Source organism: Entelurus aequoreus, linkage group LG07, assembly GCF_033978785.1.
Source record: "Entelurus aequoreus isolate RoL-2023_Sb linkage group LG07, RoL_Eaeq_v1.1, whole genome shotgun sequence".
NCBI classification, from domain to species: Eukaryota; Metazoa; Chordata; class Actinopteri; order Syngnathiformes; family Syngnathidae; genus Entelurus; species Entelurus aequoreus.
The window spans coordinates 18,776,966-18,800,860 of NC_084737.1; the positions used below are offsets into that span (position 1 = coordinate 18,776,966).

General features: G+C 38.6%; 1 protein-coding gene across 1 annotated transcript in view; it reads right to left on the reverse strand.

Annotated features, from left to right (window-relative positions):
* The window catches only part of hspg2 (heparan sulfate proteoglycan 2), a 337,691-nt gene that overhangs the window by 110,647 nt on the left and 203,149 nt on the right, over window positions 1–23,895 (reverse strand). The window contains exons 34-46 of the mRNA XM_062052774.1: window positions 22,060–22,251; window positions 21,792–21,830; window positions 16,983–17,204; window positions 16,836–16,889; window positions 16,433–16,516; window positions 11,565–11,657; window positions 11,389–11,481; window positions 7,545–7,775; window positions 7,358–7,471; window positions 7,161–7,288; window positions 5,188–5,274; window positions 5,038–5,096; window positions 2,628–2,792 (exon numbers count right to left, since the gene is read on the reverse strand). Coding sequence (XP_061908758.1) covers window positions 2,628–2,792; window positions 5,038–5,096; window positions 5,188–5,274; window positions 7,161–7,288; window positions 7,358–7,471; window positions 7,545–7,775; window positions 11,389–11,481; window positions 11,565–11,657; window positions 16,433–16,516; window positions 16,836–16,889; window positions 16,983–17,204; window positions 21,792–21,830; window positions 22,060–22,251 — 1,561 coding nt within the window. The remainder of the gene's footprint in view (window positions 1–2,627; window positions 2,793–5,037; window positions 5,097–5,187; window positions 5,275–7,160; window positions 7,289–7,357; window positions 7,472–7,544; window positions 7,776–11,388; window positions 11,482–11,564; window positions 11,658–16,432; window positions 16,517–16,835; window positions 16,890–16,982; window positions 17,205–21,791; window positions 21,831–22,059; window positions 22,252–23,895) is intronic.

Here is a 23,895-nt window from a genome sequence, read left to right on the forward strand (position 1 = left end):
AACTAATGACATCAGCAGATACAATATGTAAACAGATGATACCAGTATTTAGTAAATAAATCAATCATTAGTGAAGTAGATTGTAACAATTATGGCTATAAGGTCCCCTTTTTGTCATTTCATGAGGCCACGCCCACCATCGTGCCGTCTCCCTGCAGTGCTGGTCGCCTCCAATACGTGTCTTCTACAATACGTGCCTGTCAAAACTCCCATTTTTGGACGGGAAATCCAGTTTTTGTCCTTCTTCCCTGGCATATTTTGTGGTTCCGTTTAGTTTTTTTGGCTACTGCAGCAATAGAGTTGTTGGACAAAACTTTGTCTGCTTTTTCAAGGAGTGCACAGAATTTCATGTTCTGAGATTCAATCAAATAATGCGATGGACATGGGTAAGATAGAAAAAATATTTCTGCCAAAAATGCTGAATTTTAATACACAGAATTTTTTTTACACTGAAATTTTATTTTACATTGAATTTTTGTACACTGGACTTTTTTACACTGAATTTTTACACTTATTTTTTTGCACTGAATTTTAATACACAAAAAAACATGGACACTGAATTTTTTTTAGGGATTTTTTTACACTGAACTTTTTTACAAACTGAATCTTTTTATACTGAATTTGTATATGCTGAGATTTGTACACTCAATTTTTACACACTCAATTTTTTTACACTGAACTTTTTTACACTGAAATTTTTTACACTGATTTTTTTTACACTGATTTTTTTACACTGAACTTTTTTACACTGAATTTTTATACACTGAGTTTTTTTGCACTGAATTTTTATAGACTGAATTATTTTGCACTGAATTTTAATACACTGACATTTTTTTTACACTGAATTTTTTACACAACTTTTTTACACTGAATTTTTATGAACTGAATTTTTATAAACTGAATTTTTTTACAAATTGAATATTTTTTAAATTGAATTTGTATGTACTGAGATTTGTACACAACATTTTTACACTGAATTTTTTCACATTGAACTTTTTTACACAGAATTTTTATACACTGAGTTTTTTTGCACTGAATTTTTATAGACTGAATTCTTTTGCATTGAATTTTATTACACTGAACATTTTTGTACACTGAATTGTTTTACATCGATTTTTTTTCACATTGAACTTTTTTACACTGAATTTTCATAAACTGAATTTTTTTTACAAACTGAATCTTCTTACACTGAATTTTTATGTACTGAGATTTGTACACTGAATTTTTACACACTGAATTTTTTTTACATTGAATTTTTTAACACTGGATTTTTCATAAGCTGAGTTTTTTTCACTGAACTTTTTTTCACAACTTTTTTACACAGAATTTTTATAAACTGAATTTTTTTTACAAACTGAATATCTTTTAAACTGAATTTGTATATACTGAGATTTGTACACAACATTTTTACACTGAATTTTTTCACATTGAACATCTTTACACGGAATTTTTATACACTGAGTTTTTTTGCACTGAATTTTTATAGACTGAATTATTTTGCACTGAATTTTATTACACTGATCATTTTTGTACACTGAATTGTTTTACATCGATTTTTTTTCACACTGAACTTTTTTACACTGAATTTTCATAAACTGAATTTTTTTTACAAACTGAATCTTCTTACACTGAATTTTTATTAACTGAGATTTGTACACTCAATTTTTACACACTGAATTTTTTTACATTTAATTTTTTAACACTGCATTTTTCATAAGCTGAGTTTTTTACACTGAATATTTATCCACTGAATTTTTAGCCACTTAATTTTTATACACTGAGGGTTTTTTTTGCACAAAATTTGTTATACACTGAATTATTTTGCAATAAATTTTAATACACTGAATTGTTTTACACTGGAAAAAATTTTTAATGAATTTTTTTACACTGAATTTTCAAAAACTGAGATTTGTACCTCAATTTTTACACACAATTTTTTTACACTCAATTTTTTATAAACAGAGATTTTTACACTGAAATCTTTTACACTGAATTTTTATAATTTGAATGTTTTTACAGACAATTTTTTTTACACTGGTTTTTTGCATACGGAGATTTTTATTCACAATTTTTACACACTCAATTTTTTATAAACTGATTGATTTTACACTAAATTTTTAACCACTGAATTATTATCCACTGACTTTTTTGCACTGAATTGTACAAACTGATTTTTTTTACATTTAATTTTGTCAAACTCATTTGAAGTAAAAAAAAATTTCAGTTCACAAAATGGAAATTTAGTGTCAAAAAAAAGCTTTCATAATAAAGAACCAAATTAACTTCTATACCCGCCTTCTGCCCGTGTGGAACTGGAATAGGCTCCAGCACCCCCGTGACTCTGTGAGGGACAAGCGGTCGAAAAAGGATGGACGGACAGGAAGAAATTATGTCAGCCATCTTGAAAAATGTGATTAATAATCGGTATCTGCCCTGAAAAAAAACATATTGGTCAATCTCTCGTATAAAGACGGGGGTACTACAAGAACCAGGATTAAGTTCTATGGAGGGGCTGTAGACACGTTTGTAGCAGGTATGAAGTATTTTATGGACACAGGTCAATGATGGGAGATCTTTATGTGTCCATCTCAAACAGTTGGTGACAAAAGTGCGTGACATGGCCTTGCCTTGTCTGCGTCGGTCAGCGCTGCTGGAGATGGGCCGCCCGTCCTCTCTGGACCAGTAGAAGTAGTGCGGCGGGGAGCCGGACACCTGGCAGCGCAGGACCACCGAGCCGCCCTGAGTTGTCAGAACCCTCTCCGGGTAGACCCTCACCACGAGGGCCGCTGCCGCTGCAAAGTGCGGAGAAGGAAAGGAAGGGACAACGTCTTATTTGGGGGCCAAACAGACGCTTGAAGAAACATTTCAGAACATATGAAGTGCGATCATGGGCAGCAGATGTTAATATTTCATGAACTGTGATTTTAATCGCTTGTTTTTTGGGAACAAGACAATGTGGACACAAACTGGGAGGTCAAGGGTGTCCAAACTTTTTGAGAAAAAATATATCTGCCAAAAATGCTGAATTTTTATACACTGAATTATTTTGCACTGAATTTTAATACAATTAATTTTTTTTACACTGACATTTTTTTTTACACTGAATTTTTGTACATTGAACTTTTTTACATTTAATTTTTACACACTGAGTTTTTTTGCATTGAATTTTTATCGACTGAATTATTTTGGACTGAATTTTAATACACCGAATATATACATATATACACATATATATACACACATATATATTTATATATATATTTAGATATATATATATATATATATATACACAGTATTATATTAATATGATGAATAAATAATTAATACAATTGGATATTAAGAGTATGTGAAAGTTCGACTCCTACCTTGTTTACTTTCGTGACAACCTTCTTAAAGTTTTGCAATCAATCAGAAATATCAAGCAGCTAAACTGCGCCAAACGTGGATATGTGTGGAGAGAGTGTTTTACATTTTTCCCATCACATAATGGATTTTAATTTAGATTTTTTTCCACTGCGTTTGAACGTTTTTCATTATCTCCACAATGTTCAGTGAGCAGGTTGTGTTATGTGTGACCGTGTGTGTTTATTTTTTGCGCCATGACTAGGGAAGGTGGTTTGGATTGTGTCATATGTAATGGTCATTTACTTAGGTCATTGATCTGAGTTACTCACGATGTCCACAAAATAGCGGCAAATCTGTAGCATTCAAAGACAGCCTGGTAGTTAAGGTTAATTTAAGAATAATTTGGAAGCTGCTTTAAAGTTATGACGTCTCACGGGCCAAATTGAAGAGGCTGGCGGGCCGTAGTTCGGACACCCCTATGTTGAATGCAATGTAAATGACAACAAACTCTATGATACGTGTGATAAAGCAGCAACTAATTAATTAAATTCATGAATTTTTGTGACTGCTTGTGTTTTTATTTCTTGTATACGATAAAAACTTCCTGCAAATACAAACCCCGTTTCCATATGAGTTGGGAAATTGTGTTAGATGTAAATATAAATGGAATACAATAATTTGCAAATCATTTTCAACCCATATTCAGTTGAATATGCTACAAAGACAACATATTTGATGTTCAAACTGATAAACATTTTTTTTGTGCAAATAATCATTAACTTTAGAATTTAATGCCAGCAACACGTGAAAAATAAGTTGGGAAAGGTGGCAATAAATACTGATAAAGTTGAGGAATGCTCATCAAACACTTATTTGGAACATCCCACAGGTGAACAGGCAAATTGGGAACAGGTGGGTGCCATGATTGGGTATAAAAGTAGATTCCATGAAATGCTCAGTCATTCACAAACAAGGATGGGGCGAGGGTCACCACTTTGTCAACAAATGCGTGAGCAAATTGTTGAACAGTTTAAGAAAAACCTTTCTCAACCAGCTATTGCAAGGAATTTAGGGATTTCACCATCTACTGTCCGTAATATCATCAAAGAGTTCAGAGAATCTGGAGAAATCACTGCACGTAAGCAGCTAAGCCCGTGACTTTCGATCCCTCAGGCTGTACTGCATCATCAAGCGACAACAGTGAGTAAAGGATATCACCACATGGGCTCAGGAACACTTCAGAAACCCACTGTCAGTAACTACAGTTGGTCGCTACATCTGTAAGTGCAAGTTAAAACTCTCCTATGCAAGGCGAAAACTGTTTATCAACAACACCCAGAAACGCAGTCGGTTTCGCTGGGCCTGAGCTCATCTAAGATGGACTGATACAAATGAGTTTGAACATCAAATATCTTGTCTTTGTAGTGCATTCAATTGAATATGGGTTGAAAAGGATTTGCAAATCCTTGTATTCTGTTTATATTTACATCTAACACAATTTCCCAACTCATATGGAAACGGTGTTTGTAAGATAAATGCTTGGGTCCGGCACCATGCGCTCAGACTAGATCAGTCCTGAGTCTGTGAGCATGCTCGGATGGGAGGCCAGACGTCTTCTAAGACTCAAGAGTCATCGGAGAGAACAAAGACCGGATAGATGAATAAAGGACTTGTTTTTTTCTGACAGCTTACCATCGTATGGACGACACTTCTGCCTCTCCTGCGGGTTGCCAACGTACCCAGGAGCACAACTGTGGGTCAAAACACACAATGGAAAGATAAAAACCCAAATACTAACTGGCTGTGGTCCCCATTGATGCCTTGCTTGAAAGGAAGACTTACCGCTCACAGTACTGGCCCGTGTACCCAGGCTGGCAAGCGGTACACTGGTAGCCGGCATGGCCCAGGCTCTCGCAGGTAGGAGAGAACCTGTCACAAACGAGACGCTGAATGCAGAGCAATACCCCGTACGACTCCAGCAAAGAAGCTTCAGCTGACAATGATGCTTTTAAAATGTGAAACATGTGTTTTCCACGTGTCACGGATGCTACCTTTGCTTATCCTGTTGTCCAAAACTGTTGACAGAGAAGAGTTTGAGCGCTGAAGGCCGCCATTATATGCGTTTTTTACCTGACCCTCGCACAGCAGTCATTTGGAAAGGTGGAAGTAGTAGGACAGATGCAGGTGTTAGGTGTTCTTGGAAGTTCATGACTGGCTGGTTCCTACAACTGCCCGAGTACACTGGGAGGTAGGGATCCCAATGTGGTACTTTTAAAGGCCTACTGAAACCCACTACTACCGACCACGCAGTCTGATAGTTTATATATCAATGATGAAATCTTAACATTGCAACACATGCCAATACGGCCGGGTTAACTTATAAAGTGCAATTTTAAATTTCCCGCGAAATATTCTGCTGAAAACGTCTCGGTATGATGACGTTTGCGCGTGACGTCACGGATTGTGCGCACATATTGGGACACCATTGTGGCCAGCTATTAAGTCGTCTGTTTTCATCGCAAAATTCCACAGTATTCTGGACATCTGTGTTGGTGAATCTTTTGCAGTTTGTTTAATGAACAATGAAGACAGCAAAGAAGAAAGCTGTAGGTGGGAAGCGGTGTAATAGCGGCCGGCTGCAGCAACACAACCAGGAGGACTTTGAGTTGGATAGCAGACGCGCTACCGTGAGTACGCAGCTTTGGCTTCCAAACATTTGATCGCTTGCCCGTCCGTGCGTGCCGCTATGTGCATGTCACGTACGTAACTTTGGGGAAATATATGTGCTCTATGAACTTTACGGAGGTGAACGGTACTTTGGGCTGTGGGATTGAGTGTGTTGTGCGGGTGTTTGAGTTGTATTGGTGGGTTCTATGGACGGGAGGGGGGAGGTGTTTGTTATGCGGATTAATTTGTGGCATATTAAATGTAAGCCTGGTTGTGTTGTGGCTAATAGAGTATACAGTATATATGTCTTGTTTTTATTTACTGTTTTAGTCATTCCCAGCTGAATATCAGGTCCCACCTGCCTCTCACAGCATCTTCCCTATCTGAATCGCTTCCACTGCCCTCTAGTCCTTCACTCTCACTTTCCTCATCCACAAATCTTTCATCCTCGCTCAAATTAATGGGGTAATCGTCGCTTTCTTGGTCCGAATCGCTCTCGCTGCTGGTCAACATGATTGTAAACAATGTGCAGATGTGAGGCGCTCCACAACCTGCGACGTCACGCTACTTCCGGTACAGGCAAGGCTTTTTTATCAGCGACCAAAAGTTGCGAACTTTATCGTCGATGTTCTCTACTAAATCCTTTCAGCAAAAATATGGCGATATCGCGAAATGATCAAGTATGACACATAGAATGGACCTGCTATCTTCGTTTAAATAAGAACATTTCATTTCAGTAGGCCTTTAAAGGTGCTGACCCAATTATTTTGGTAAACTCTCTCCCTACCAAGCTCCCTCTAAGTCATGTGGAAAATTGCAACATTACTTAGAAAGAGTTTGGCCGAGTGATTGTTAACATCAGTCGGTGTTTAGTCTTGCAACTGGACTAACGAGCCTTGCAACCGGACGTGTCGTCACGTGCAACAAAGGTATGGAAATATGGCGCTGTTTGATTTGAAGTGAATCGATACCCGGTAGTACCTACGGATTTGGCTCAGTGCCTATTCATGTACCGAAGTCTGGACCCATCCCTACTGGCTACAGAGCTGAACCTCCAGATTCTGCAGGAAGCTTGTGTTCCGCAATACAAGACTTGAACTCTAAACACAGGAGGAATGTACGATCCCAGAATGTGTGCCAGGACTCACTGGTTGTCCGGGTCAGTGTGAGGGCAGGCGCAGGGCTGGCAGTCCTCTGGCGTGCCAACAGTGGGGTCCCCAAAGAAGCCGGAGGCACACTGCTCGCAGAGCTCCCCCTGCGAGTTGTGCAGGCAGTTCTGCAAGTACAAGAAAGAGGTTTGGGCCGGGCTCAGTCACACCGCGAAGGCGTGTTCTGCGCTCCCTACTGTGCAGACGCCGGTCTCGGGGTGGCAGGAGTCCGAGTGGCCGTTGCATTCGCAGAGCTCACAGTGGCCCAAGTACAAGCCTCCGCCTGTGCGAGTATAACCGGGCGCGCAGTCCTGAAACAGAAAGTCCCTCACTCAGAAGAGGACGGAGCATTTCAGTCCAGTCCGGGACGGGGGAAACACCCACCTGGCAGGAAAGTCCCATGTATCCGGGAGGGCAGCGGCACTGCTCCACCTCCAGAGCCTGCGCCAGGCCGCTGTAGTTGGGCACGGACACCTCCATGCTGACGTCGGAGATGCTGGACGAGCGCATCTCACTGAAGTAGGACGCTCGGATCAGGACGTCGTCAAGGTCGGCCAGGACCATCAGCAGATGCTCCCTTGTGGCGGGCATGCCGTCAGGGCGACGCCAGTGTTCCTAGGAATGACAGAGATAAGAAAACTACTTTTAGCTAAAAGGATCCATTAGTGCTCATTTTATTCCTTATCAGGTCTGGCCAAGTACAATTAGCTAACGCCACCTTTCACATTTGGACCTTTTTTCCCGGTACCTCACCATCGATATCGCTACGCAGCGATTTTTGTCTTTATGCGTTAATAAATGTCGATTTTTCAATCTTTTTAAATCTTTTTTTTTTTAACTTCCCAGTATCATTTGCAAGTATTATAAAAGTACTTTACGTGCAGTTACACTTCCAAACTTGTGTCAACAAGTAGCACCTCAGAAAACACTTGTCTCTCCAAGTACCACCATATTAAAGTACAGTAGCGTAGAAGGCCCAAGTATTCGTTAAAAACAAGGCAGATGTTTTATCTGACAAGTATATTTCATATTTTACACACAGTTTGAACAGTAACACTGTGTTTGAATATAGGAAAATAAAACACCGTACTTTCATCGAGTGATTCTTTGGCGTACCACTAGATGGCACCCGCGTACCAGAGTACTCCAGCATGTTGTCGTAGTCAGGAAGTAGTCTTTGCCATTAAGTATACTTTGTTATATTTTTATTAACTTATTAATGTAATATTTATTTTTACATACATTTTATACTATTTTTACATGCCGTTAATTTGAGTTATTCTCCAGTGTGGACGCCTCAAAGGTGACGTTGTTCCTCAAATCCTCACTGCCAAGCCATGTTTTGTTTTTGTTTTATTACTGTCAATAGTGATGTGTGAGTGTGTGTGTTTTCTTCTTTTAAATTTTTTTTTTTACAGCACTTTGTGTTTGCCACTTGCCCGAGTATGAAAAATGAAATATAAATAAAGTTGGATTTGATTTAATTTGCCAGTTGAGTCCTACAAAGTGTCCGTACTGTAAGTATTGCATTCATGACACGCCAGCTGTTTGATTTAAACGTGCATCTTAGTTGTAGATTTTTTGTTGAAATCACCATGTAAAATTGCTAATGCTAATTGGTAGCTTGTCTATGGCACATTCAGTGTAAATTAGCATCGAGCTAGCCAATATCCAGAACTGGAGCCTTTCAAGTGCCCTTGTCTTGCCGTGTTTGAGTTTATCAGGCATGTGATTTGAACTTAATGAAAAAGACTGAAAATAAGCCGGGTGTCTGGGGGCCGCAGCTCCCCAGCCAGGTCCAGGGCGATGCCCTGGCGGGTGGACAATGGGGGCACCGGGGGGACCTCCCCTCCCCCACCAAAGCTCCTGTTTTTTCAGCAATTGAACATGCAAAAATTTGCAAAAAAAGCACCATTTCAAGATTTGTTTTAGTGTTTAAATAATTTTAAAATGATCAACAGAGTTGACATAAATACATACATTCAGTCTGTTTCAGTCACTGTTATTTAGTCACAACAGTAATTACAACTTGTGTTCACATCCACAGGAACCACATGGGTTAGCCTACTCTATACAGTATTTACAACCTTCCTAGTGTTCACTTCACAGCCACAGATAGTTCATCTAGTTATTTACATTATTTACACATTACTTTGTCGGTTTCAGTCACTATGTTATTTAGTCACGACAGTAATTACAACTTGTGTTCACATCCACAGGAACCACATGGGTTAGCCTACTCTATACAGTATTTACAACCTTCCTAGTGTTCACTTCACAGCCACAGATAGTTCATCTAGTTATTTACATTATTTACACATTACTTTGTCTGTTTCAGTCACTATGTTATTTAGTCACGACAGTAATTACAACTTGTGTTCACATCCACAGGAACCACATGGGTTAGCCTACTCCATACAGTATTTACAACCTTACTAGTGTTCACTTCACAGCCACAGATGGTTTATCTAGTTATTGACATTATTTACACATTACTTTGCCTGTCAGTCACTATTTTATTTAGTCACTACAGTAATTACAACTTGTGTGCGCATCCACAGGAACCACATGGGTTAGCCTACTCTATACAGTTTTTACAACCTTACTAGTGTTCACGTCACAGCCACAGATGGTTTATCTACTTATTTACATTATTTACACATTACTTTGCCTGTCAGTCACTATTTTATTTAGTCACTACAGTAATTACAACTTGTGTGCGCATCCACAGGAACCACATGGGTTAGCCTACTCTATACAGTTTTTACAACCTTACTAGTGTTCACGTCACAGCCACAGATGGTTCATCTAGTTATTGACATTATTTACACATTACTTTGCCTGTCAGTCACTATTTTATTTAGTCACTACAGTAATTACAATTTGTGTTAGCATCCACAGAAACCACATGGGTTAGCCTACTCCATACAGTATTTACAACCTTACTAGCGTTCACTTCACAGCCACAGATGGTTCATCTACTTATTTACATTATTTACACATTACTTAGTCGGTTTCACTCACTATGTTATTTAGTCACTACAGTAATTACAACTTGTGTTCGCATCCACAGGAACCACATGGGTTAGCCTACTATATACAGTATTTACAACCATACTAGTGTTCACTTCACAGCCACTGATGGTTCATCTAGTTATTTACATTACTTACACATTACTTTGTCGGTTTCAGTCACTATGTTATTTAGTCACGACAGTAATTACAACTTGTGTTCACATCCACAGGAACCACATGGGTTAGCCTACTCCATACAGTATTTACAACCTTCCTAGTGTTCACTTCACAGCCACAGATGGTTCATCTAGTTATTTACATTATTTACACATTACTTTGTCTGTTTCAGTCACTATGTTATTTAGTCACGACAGTAATTACAACTTGTGTTCGCATCCACAGGAACCACATGGGTTAGCCTACTATATACAGTATTTACAACCATACTAGTGTTCACTTCACAGCCACAGATGGTTCATCTAGTTATTTACATTATTTACACATTACTTTGTCTGTTTCAGTCACTATGTTATTTAGTCACGACAGTAATTACAACTTGTGTTCGCATCCACAGGAACCACATGGGTTAGACTACTATATACAGTATTTACAACCATACTAGTGTTCACTTCACAGCCACAGTTGGTTCATCGAGTTAGTCATATTTTTTATACATTACTTTGCTTCATTCACACATTACTTTAGCATTTTTGCTTTGATGGCTCTGACATGAGCCTTCCTGGTAAATCTCTGAGCAGATTGCATTTTCCTTCGATTTTTTCAAGTTAATAATTTTTAATGGAAAACCATAGTTTTTAGCACTGCGGCCGCAAACCGAAATGGATTATTAAAAAAACCTACTCATTACGGGAAGACCGTAGTTATTGGCAAGTATGGTAAAGAGACGGATCTTATTTACGGATTTTAAAACACATCATACGTCGGAAAAAAACGAAGAAAACGGAAATTCAAAAACATTTTTTTTTACAGAGATAAAAAAGACGGATTTCCGACTATAGACGGAAAAATAACATGCCTGGTAGATCTGTGTGCTTGTTTGCCCGCCTAGTGTTTGAGACGGTGCAGCGTCTGCAACTGTAGGTGACGTCAACAAATGTACTGAAATATGCTACTGTTTGATTTACGCGAATCGATAGTCGGTGCCTATAAAAGTAGGGATTTCAATACCCATACCCATGACCGCTCCGCTCACCTCCGAGAAGACGATCTCAAACTGCCGGGTCTCTCTGCCGCCGAGCTGCCTCCTCTGCCAGGACTGTGCCGCTACCAGAGTGATGTCATTTCCCTGCAGGAGCAACAACGACAACATACTGCAAGGGCGGGAAGAGAGCTGCGTGTTTTGTGCACGAGTAAAGCGGGAGCACTTACGATAATCTGCACGTCGGCATCTTCGAGGAGAGTTCCTCTGGCAGCGGCCACGTAGGAGACGGTGTATTTCAGTTTGCCGCCGTATGAGCCCACCTGAGACACGGCCAACATTCATCAATTAGCACATTTTGGCTGCTCTGCTCAGTAAAGTGCTCGTAAAACGATGCAAACTCAATTAAAACACCACTTTTCAATTGCAATCCTTTGTTGTATCAGATAATGCACAATAGAAACTATCAGTTGGGCGATTGTCAATAGATTTATGTCAATAAAAACTCCACTTTTAAATTGCATTCCTTTGTTGTATCAAATATTGCACAATATGAACTATCAGTTGGGCGATTGTCAATATATATATATATATATACACTTTTCAATTGCAATCCTTTGTTGTATCAAATATTGCACAATAGGAACTATCAGTTGGGCGATTGTCAATATATATATATACACTTTTCAACTGCAATCCTTTGTTGTATCAAATATTGCACAATAGGAACTATCAGTTGAGCGATTGTCAGTATATTTATGTCAATAAAAACTCCACTTTTTAATTTGCAAACCTTTGTAGTATCAGATAATTCACAATAGGAACTATCAGTTGGGCGATTGTCAATATATTTATGTCATAAATGGGTTTTAAATCCATCACTATGTTGTATTTCCTTTCTTTTAACTGTATTGTTCAGCACATGGGACCAACTCTCTACAAACAATACAAAACTCATAAAGAATTGACTTCAACACAATGGGAAAGAAGAACGAAGAACTGAAAAAAAATAATTTAATCGATTATTTATCTGATTCATTTTTTTTTTAAATAGAATAAATATTATTCAAATGATGATGGTTGTTTAATGTTAATGATAACATGACTTGTGTTAAGTGAAATGTCAAACTTAAATATTAAATCAATTGGTAAGGTACTTTAGGAGGGATTATTAAATTATTAAATAGTTGATTAGTAGGTAAGTGAATTAGAACTCATAATTAAATTACTAAAATATCAAAATAATTAGTAATTTAATTGTGAAAAAGGGAATTAGGATCCAACATTAAATCATTGAAATCTAAACTTAATAAGTAAGGTGAATGTAAAAAAAAAAAAGTGAATTAGGAGCCATAATTAAATTATTGAAAAATCAAATTAATAAGTGAGGTAATTGTGAAAAAAAGGTAAATATGGATGCATTTTTGAATATTAGATTAATAGGTAAGTGAATTAGGACTCATAATTGAATTACTGAAATATCAAATTAATTAGTGAGGTAATTGTCAAAAAAAAGTGAATTCAATTATTAAATATTAGATGAATAGGTAAGTGAATTAGGACTCATAATTGAATTACTGAAATATCAAATTAATTAGTGACGTAATTGTAAAAAAAAAGGGAATTAGGTTCCATCATTAAATTATTGAAATATAAAAATTAATAAATTAGGTAATTGTGGGGGAAAAAATGAAATTGGGATCATCATTAAATTATTCAAATATTAAATTAACAAATTAGGTAATTTTGGGGGTAAAAGTGAATTAGGTTCCATCATTAAATTATTGAAATATTAAATTCATAAATGAGTTAATTGTGGGGAAAAAAGTCAATTAGGATCATCACTAAATTATTAAATTAATAAGTGAGGTTATATAAAAAAAAGGATTTAGGTCCCATCATTAAATTATTAAAATATTAAAATTAATAAGTGAGGTAATTGAATAAAAAAGGTAAATAAAGATGCATTATTAAATTATTAAATATTAGATTAATAGGTAAGTGAATTAGGACTCATAATTGAATTATTGAAATATCAAATTAATTAGTGACGTAATTGTAAAAAAAAAAAAAAAAGGGAATGAGGTTTCATCATTAAATTATTGAAATATTAAATTAATAAATGAGATAATTGTGGGGGAAAAGTCAATGAGGATCATCATTAAATTATTAAAATATTAAATTAAAAAGTGAGTTAATTGTGAAAAAACGGGAATTGAGATAATTTATTAAACTATTGAAATATTAAATTATTAAGTGAGGTAATTGTGAAAAAAAGTAAATAATCATTTATTATTAAATTATTAAATATTACATTAATAGGTAAGTGAATTAGGACTCATAATTGAATTATTGAAATATCAAATTAGTTAGTGATGCAATTGTAAAAAAAAAAAAAAAGGGAATGAGGTTTCATCATTAAATTATTGAAATATTAAATTAATAAATGAGATAATTGTGGGGAAAAACTCAATGAGGATCATCATTAAATTATTAAAATATTAAATTAAAAAGTGAGGTAATTGTGAAAAAACGGGAATTAAGATCATTCATTAAACTATTGAAATATTGAATTAATAAGTGAGGTAATTGTGAAAAAAGGTAAATAAGAATTTATTATTAAATACTAAATTAATAGGTAAGTGAATTAGGACTCATAATTGAATTACTAAAATATCAAATGAATTAGGTAATTGTGAAAAACAGTGAATTCCATCATTAAATATTGAAATATTAAGTAAGGTAATTGTGGGGAAAAAGTCAATTAGGATCATCATTAAATTATTAAAATATTAAATTAATAAATGAGGTAATTTTTTGGGGGGGAAAGTTATATCATTAAATTATTAAAATATAGATTTTTATAAGTGAGGTAATTGTGGGGGAAAAAGGGAACTAGGACCTATTATTTAAGGGGACTTACAATGCTTTTTCCTTTTTTTGACTTACAAATGTTGTTACTATGTTGTGTTAAATGGTGCCAAAGTGTCAAATAATACGTTTCATGCCTTCAGAAGTGAACCCTGTCAGCAGTTTTGGCGGGTCATAGGGGGGTCATATTGCGTGCCGGACGTACTTATACGGGCATGCCCACATGAACGGTCTACTGCAGGCCTGCCGCCTCCCCCGCTGTGCTTAGGAAGTTAAACGGTTACACGCTTGTCTACAGGATTACAGCGTGAGAACGTTGAGCAATGACCCCGAGTTAATCGTTAAAAGTTCACTTTGTTTTGCTTTCCCAGGCAGAAGTGGACAGAGTTGCCTTTTTCCGGCTGGCAAGCGAAAGTCCACAGGAGTGTGACCAATCACAGTGGAGAGTGGAGTTAATTACAAAGACCCTTTACGCGGGATGCCAAAAACACAAGAAAGCGATGCGGATCTACAAACCCCGTTTCCATATGAGTTGGGAAATTGTGTTAGATGTAAATATAAACGGAATACAATGATTTGCAAATCCTTTTCAACCCATATTCAGTTGAATGCACTACAAAGACAAGATATTTGATGTTCAAACTCATAAACTTTTTTTTTTTTTTTGCAAATAATTAACTTACAATTTCATGGCTGCAACACATGCCAAAGTAGTTGGGAAAGGGCATGTTCACCACTGTGTTACATGGCCTTTCCTTTTAACAACACTCAGTAAACATCTGGGAACTGAGGAGACACATTTTTGAAGCTTCTCAGGTGGAATTCTTTCCCATTCTTGCTTGATGTACAGTTTAAGTTGTTCAACAGTCCGGGGGTCTCCGTTGTGGTATTTTAGGCTTCATAATGCGCCACACATTTTCAATGGGAGACAGGTCTGGACTACAGGCAGGCCAGTCTAGTACCCGCACTCTTTTACTATGAAGCCACGTTGATGTAACACGTGGCTTGGCATTGTCTTGCTGAAATAAGCAGGGGCGTCCATGGTAATGTTGCTTGGATGGCAACATATGTTGCTCCAAAAACCTGTATGTACCTTTCAGCATTAATGGCGCCTTCACAGATGTGTAAGTTACCCATGTCTTGGGCACTAATACACCCCCATACCATCACAGATGCTGGCTTTTCAACTTTGCCCCTAAAACAATCCGGATGGTTCTTTTCCTCTTTGGTCCGGAGGACACGACGTCCACAGTTTCCAAAAACAATTTGAAATGTGGACTCGTCAGACCGCAGAACACTTTTCCACTTTGTTTCAGTCCATCTTAGATGAGCTCAGGCCCAGCGAAGCCGACTGCGTTTCTGGGTGTTGTTGATAAACGGTTTTCGCCTTGCATAGGAGAGTTTTAACTTGCACTTACAGATGTAGCGACCAACGGTAGTTACTGACAGTGGGTTTCTGAAGTGTTCCTGAGCCCATGTGGTGATATCCTTTACACACTGATGTCACTTGTTGATGCAGTACAGCTTGAGGGATCGAAGGTCACAGGCTTAGCTGCTTACGTGCAGTGATTTCTCCACATTCTCTGAACCTTTTGATAATATTACGGACCGTAGATGGCGAAATACCTAAATTCCTTGCAATAGCTGGTTGAGAAAGGTTTTTCTTAAACTGTTCAACAATTTGCTCCCGCATTTGTTGACAAAGTGGTGACCCTCGCCCCATCCACGTTTGTGAATGACTGAGCATTTCATGGAATCTACTTCTATACTCAATCATGGCACCCACCTGTTCCCAATTTGCCTGTTCACCTGTGGGATGTTCCAAATAAGTGTTTGATGAGCATTCCTCAACTTTATCAGTATTTATTGCCACCTTTCCCAACTTCTTTGTCACGTGTTGCTGGCATCAAATTTTAAAGTTAATGATTATTTGCACAAAAAAAAATGTTTATCAGTTTGAACATCAAATATGTTGTCTTTGTAGCATATTCAACTGAATATGGGTTGAAAATGATTTGCCAATCATTGTATTCCGTTTATATTTACATCTAACACAATTTCCCAACTCATATGGAAACGGGGTTTGTACATAGATCAACAAAACTTGTCAAAATGAGTCCAAAATAAGTTTAATGGGTCCCTTTTAAACATTTCAATGACAGAAAGGACCTTGTGAGTGTGGGATGGAGCTCGGAGAGTGCTGTCCCAGGGTTTTCAGTCACAGTACCTTGTCCCCTGTGAAGTGTGCGGGGAGCTGCCAGTAGAGCAGATGGTCCTGGTGCAAGCTGAAACCTTTGTAGACCAGAGAGTACTGGGAGGCAAGGGAGGAGGGAAGCAGAAGAGATTGAGGTACAGACACGGAGAAGGACTAGCGAGAAGAGAGGAGGTCTCGGGAGGAGCAATTAGGGACATGGAGCTGAACTCTTTGCTCGGGAGAACTGTTCTTCACTGTGCCGCCGACAGTCCTACTCTGACAACTTGTGGAAATAACACGTAAAGAGACGTCATGACACACGACATTGAAACCAAATCTACACTATCTTCAAAGGATCTGTTCAAAGGATCCGTTCAACATGAAAAACTGTGTGTTTGAGTTCTGCTGGCTAGTTGGTTACGGCGCTGCCAAGTACCTTGCTGCTGGCTCCAGAGCCCCGGGCGTCCGTCGTGCTCAAAGTATTCTTGCTCTATTGAGTCACAACAGAAGCACCCCCCCAAAAGAAGGTGAGACAAGAACACTAACACCCCAACAAGGTCACGGTCTCCGACTGAGGGTTTACCTGCAGATGAGGCGCACGGCCCGGGTACTGCGGTTGGGCTCTGGTTGGCCGAACGGAAGAGGCGACGCCCAACGGACGAGGTAGGCTCGGATTGCGCAAAGACCGTAGAGCGGAAGAGGTGGGAAAACGAGAAGACGAGGAAGAAGAGACGGGAGGTCTTTGAAAGGAGAGGTTGGAGAGAAGTGCCCAGACCTCATCGTCCAGATGTCTGACATCCTCACCCTGAATGGACACAGAGTACCGGGCTGACACAAGGTATGAGGCTTTAGGGTTCTACAACCACGGACACTACGTCACTGCAAGTAGCAATCATGCATGATTTTTTTCTCACTGCAATTCTAACACAGATTAATCTTGTGGGGTTCCATAAGATTCACATGCAACCAAGGATGCAGCCACCCGTCAGGACCGGACCGTTTACCATAATCGGAAAGGGGAACTGCACTTTTTGGGAATTGTGCCTATCGTTCACAATCAGCAGATTTCAGATTTCAGAAGTACTTTATTAATCCTCGAGGGAAAATGTGATTTTCAGCACAATCCCGAGAGTAAAAAAATATTCAGTCAAAGGCTGGACTCCAGGGAGAGGGTCCAGACCTCCTCATAAAGGATCGCTAATGGGTCTGTCAACTTCCGACGCCCCTTACCCAACTTCCGGCACCCCTTACTTTATGAGAGACAAGAGCACACACGTCTTTTTTTTTATAGGATTTTAAAGATGATAAAAAAACACTTGAAAGATGCGGCTAATAAGAGTCACCATTGGGGCCTTTAAAGCTTCTTAAAGGCTGAATATACTGAGAAGTAACTGCTGCTTCTAGAAGCGAGCCCGAAGGAAGGGTCAGACGTTGGAGCAGACGGAAGCCGAGGGAGTGAGGTGAAAGTGACTCGAAGTTGCAAAATGTGGAATTTGGAGCCAAACTATTTTGGCATAAATGGAGTGATTATCAATATAAACCGGAAAAAAGATTCCCGGCCAGCTGGACCAAACAGACACCTTCATAACAATGTGATATGTACAATATACACACTGCAAGTATATATATATAATGTAGTAACAGACACCTTCATACAATATGTGATATATACAATATACACACTGCAAGTATATATATAATGTAGTAACAGACACTTTTATAACAATATGTAATATGTACAATATACACACTGCAAGTATATAAATAATGTAGTAAAAGACACCTTCATAACAATATGTCAAATATACACACTGCAAGTATATATATAATGTAGTAACAGACACCTTCATAACAACATGTAATATGTACAATATACACACTGCAAGTATATATATAATGGAGTAACAGACACCTTCATAACAATATGTAATATGTACAATACACACACTGCAAGTATATATATATATAATGTAGTAACAGACACCTTCATAACAATATATAATATGTACAATAAACACACTGCAAGTATATATATAATGTAGTAACAGACACCTTCATAACAATATGTAATATGTACAATATACACACTGCAAGTATATATATAATGTAGTAACAGACACCTTCATAATATGTAATATGTACAACATACACACTGCAAGTATATATACAATGTAGTAACAGACACTTTCATAACAATATGTCATATGTACAATATACACACTGCAAGTATATCTATACAATGTAGTAACAAACACCTTCATAACAATATGTAATATGTACAATATTTACCCTATTTTGGTCATTTTAATCATTGCCGTTACAAATTCCTCGGTGCATTTATTTCTGTTTCCATAGCAACGCACTTCCAACTTCTGGCAACAAATGTGGAAACAAACACAAGTAATTTCTAATCATGGCAGACTTGATAACAAACAACGAAGATGACTATTTTTGGACAAGTGAGGATTCACAACCTTATCTTTTTGAACCTGAACATACTGAGGATGAACTGCTGCTTCTAAAAGCGAGCACGAAGGAAGAGTGAGACGTTGGAGCAGACGGAAGCCGAGAGAGTGAGGTGAAAGAGCTAAAGGCTAATACCGTAGCATGACAATGTGTTCGTACGCTAGAAAAAGAGTTCCTCAGTGTTCACTCTTACAATAACAATGTTACTACAGTTTGGTTATTAAACAGGTAACAGAATGTAAATGTAGTATTGTTGATGGTTTTTGAATGCATTTTTAAAGTGATTTAGAGGTAGAACTGATTGATAACACTAGCTGCATTGCTAGCCACCAAGAACGAAACGATTTTTACTTGTTAAAATGCAACAAAAAAAGTTTTTCTTCTTGTCTCTCATAATGATTGTGAACAATAGGCAGAATTACCTAAAAAAAAAAAGTGCAGTTCTCTTTTAAAATGTTCAGGCTATGACTGCTAAGATAGCAAGTCATGCTACTTTGCGTATTTATGACATAAGAGCATCTGTAACTGGATGACTGCTGAGCCAGTAGACCTGTGACTGTGTTATCCTCCGGAGTTTGATAGTTCACACCAATTACCCGACTAGCACTTTGGGTCTGTGGGTATTCAGTATTTACACCCACAGGATGGAAGGGTCTTACCTTAGCTGCTCCTCTGCCAGATCACAGCCACTCTATTGGTGCGGATAACGTGTTGGCTTTGAAGGTTTTCCTAATGACTGGACGGGTGGTATTTGGTATTGTTTTGACAGTGTGGTTCAAGCAAAGCTACGAGCTATGAAGCTATTTCATGGCCCGTGAACTATCTACATGGCTTGCACCAGGTGAAGCACGATGCAAGCGTTTCCAAAATGAGAGCCTGTTGGGAGTTGGCAACGTAAAACTGTCAAATATCATGCGGTTAAACCAACAAAACCGAGCTAACAATACCGTACCTCAACTTACGAGTCCTTAAGACACGAGTGGTCTCTCTGCTTTTTGTTATGCTGTAAATTGCGAGGATACATTTGAGTTCCAAGCCTTCCTGCTGCTGGTTGACGTAGCGAATGCCACAGTAAGATCTGCCCAAGAGCATCCGGTCTTACTTGCTGGCATTAGCTTATAGCTAGAGATGGAAATAACTTTGTTTTCCAACCCTAAGCAGTGGTCCAGCTTCTAAAGCCTTCCCGCCAAAGATGGCGACGTTTGTCATTGTCGCAACTGAGGCTCACTCCTCTGCCCGCGGCTCGGCTTCCTGCCCACGCCTGAAGCTGCTACAGGATGCCGTTTCCAGGCGGTCTCTTGGTCTGTTCGAAGGTATCTGCTCTTCTAAAGCCAAAGTTACGGACATTGTTAACGCTCTCGCCTTCCATTTCGGTAACTTGCCACATTAGTAAGAGCAAGGTGCCGACCGGAACCGATCCAAGCAGACTTAGATTGGTCAGATCTAGTCTTAGACTCAGATTGGTCAGATCTAATCTTATACTGAGATTGGTCACATCAAGTCTTAGACTTAGATTGGTCACATTTAGTCTTAGATTTAGATTGGTTAGATCTAGTCTTAGACTTAGTTTGGTCACATCTAGTCTTAAGAGTTAGATTGGTCACATGTAGTTCGCTCTCAGGATTGTCATTGGCATTGACAGAAGGGTTGCTCTTTTGCATGTCAACAGTTTTTTTCCACTACAATAGGGTGCAACCATCCTTGCCCAGGCACACCTTCCTAGTGTTGGAGTCTAAAAAGTTGGGGATTTGGCACCAACTGCTGGACTCGATCTGACCAATCTACAATAAGTCTTGGACTAGATCTGACTAATTTAAGTATATGACTAGATATGACCAAACTAAGTTTATGACTCGATCTGACCAATCAAAGTCTAAGACTAGATGTGACCAATCAAAGTCTAAAACTAGATCTGACCAATCAAAGTCTAAGACTAGATCTGACCAAACTAAGTCTATGGCTAGATCTGACTAAACTAAGTTTATGGCTAGATCTGACCAATCTAAGTCTAAGACGAGATCTGACCGAACTATATCTAAGACTAAATCTGACCGAACTAAGTCTATGGCTAGACCTGACCAAACTAAGTTTATGGCTAGATCTGACCAATCTAAGTCTAAGACGAGATCTGACCGAACTATATCTAAGACTAAATCTGACCGAACTAAGTCCAAGCTTAGATCTGATTGAACTAAGTCTATGACTAGATCTGACCAATCAAAGTCTAAGATTAGATCTGACCAAACTATGTCTATGACTAAATCTGAACAAACTAAGTCTATGACTAGATCTGACCGAACTAAGTCTATGACAAGATCTGACCAATCAGCATCTAAGACTAGATCAGACCAATCAACCTCTAAGACTAGATCTGACCTTTTGAAGTCCAAGACTAAATCTTACCAATCAAAGTCTCAGACTAGATCTGACCAGTCAAATTCCAAGACTAGATCTTACCAATTAAAGTCTAAGACTAGATCTGACCAATTGAAGTACAAGACTAGATCGGACCAATCTAAGTCCAAGACTAAATCTTACCAATCAAACTCTAGGACTAGATGTGACCAATCAAATGTTATTAGAATAACCTGATGAAGCCTACTTAGGTGAGAGGTGAATTGTCTTGTACGACACAACAAACAGTCCAGTTGTGATCCATTGAATGTCCTATGAACACGTTGACCTGAACGAATGAGAACATAGGACTATATAAATAAACTTTGATTGATTGATAGACTGATAGTCACTCAAGTTGACAACGCTGATTAGAGATTGTTTGAGAGTGTTATTACCAGCTCCGTCATGGAACCGCTTGAGCTCGTAGGTTGAGGTACTACTGAAGTCTAAAACATGTCAGAGGACTTCCAGTAACAACAGCAGAACAAAAGACCAAAAGACACTCAACCTGCGCCTGACACCTTCATACCTGCTCAGCTCGCTTGATACGAGTCAAGGACGGATCTCTCTATAAGCATAGATGATCAGATGAAACAGTGGAGACAGTTAATGCTCGGGTCATCAAACCGTGTGATTGAAAACAAACAGTTTCAGTGCACTCCACACAAATGTGTCGCAGAGACAGATAGATGACCGGCTGAGGTTTGAAGGAAGGAAAGCGAAACTTGTGAGAGAAAGGTCTACAGGTTTCTGTTGCACCACAGGGTTCTCTGCTCCAAAGTCCTTTAGGAACTGACCTTGTCTCCCTGGAAGACCTCTGGTAGCTGCCAGTAGTGGGGCTCTTGTCCAAGGTAGTCAAAGTTGCTGTAGGACAGCTGAGTGCCGTCAGTGGAAACCTCCACTGTGAAACCGGTGGAGATGCGGTTGGTGCGTTGGCGGTTCACCAGTGCAAATCCCTGGAAATTCCCTGGATAAAACGCTGTGGATACCTGCAGGAATAGGATCACAAACACGATAAAGCAATGAGAAACACAGGCACAGCAATCAAAACAACACAAACGCAGAGCACAGCATTGTAATTATAGAATTCCAGAATGTGAAGGGCTTTTTTTTTCCTTACAAAACCAAAGTGTCTTACACAAGATTTAGAAAATTGCTGCTGTATAACTAGAGTAAACAGAGACAAGCTGCTGCTCCCTAGGTGGAAACCAACTCAACCACAGCGCTTATTGCCTTGCGAGGCAACCCTCTCTGTCCTTAATCCTGACCCTCTGCTGACATGGTGGACAGGCTATTTGGATTCTGGTGCACCGGAATTGTCCTCTCATTGCAACAAGAATTAAAGTACAGGAGCGTTGGTGCCACTTGATTGACGGTTTCATCTTTCCACATCTGTGACAGCTTAATTACGTGCAAAATATATATTCGATGTCGGAACCATGGTCCTGTCCGAAACAATTTCATGGCTGCATCTCTTTTAGCAGAAGTAGTCCAAGGCCATTGTAGACGTCTACCGTTTTATAATCATGACAACAGGACATCTGCTGACTGGAGTACCGTATTTTTAGGACTGTAAGGCGCACTTAAAATCATTTCATTTTCTCAAAACTCGACAGTGCCCCTTATACCCCGGTGCGCCTAATGTACAGAATAATTTTGGTTGTGCTTACCGACCTCAAAGCTATTTTATTTGGGACATGGTGAAATGATAAGTGTGACCAGTAGATGGCAGTCGCACATAAGAGATAAGTGTCGACTGCAATATGATGGCAGTCACACATAAGAGATATGTGTAGACTGCAATATGACACAAGTAAATAACACCAATATTGTATAGTTCCATTGAAAATATAGAACATTACACATGGCGCTCAAAAATCTATCAAAATGTTTTAGTACGACTTTGGTAAGCTATGAAGCTGCACCGCTTGATGGATTGTACTGTGCTTCAACATATGAGTATTATTAGGGTGTGTGTATAAGGTAAGACATATCTGGCGTTTTGTTTCGCAATATTATGCAAAAGCAACTTTTCTTACCTTCTGGTACCTGCTGATCTGTATTTGGGATCTGCATAAGTCCTGAAAATTAGCACGAGTCCGCCTTTTCTAGTCCGTGCCGACACCGTAGTCGATAAGCTTCTTCTTTTTCTCTATCTTCTTGTTATGGGACATTCATCCTCCGCTGTTGCCATTTCTAATATAACGTATCGTAAAGTTCTGACTTATATCTGTCAGTAAACTCACCATGAAAGTGCTAAAACAAACCGGTGTAGTGAGTTTACATTATTCACCCAAGAAACTTTAGTTATTAGAGACATTTTGACCAAATAACCACCATTACATGTTATGTAGACCACAAGGAAGTGTTTTCAATTAAAAAAAATAAATCAATAATATGACCCCCTTAATGCGTTTTATAATCCGGTGCGCCTTTTGTATGAAAATAGACCTGAGTAGACCCGCTCATCGGCAGTGTGCCTTATAATCCGGTGCGGCCTATGGTCCGGAAAAAAACGGTAAATTTTATCCTGGTGTATCGACAAATTTAGGGGATGTAAGAAGCCATTCAAGTTACCCTTTTATAATGTATTTTCCTTTATTTAACCAGGTAAACAAAACAAATTGAGATTA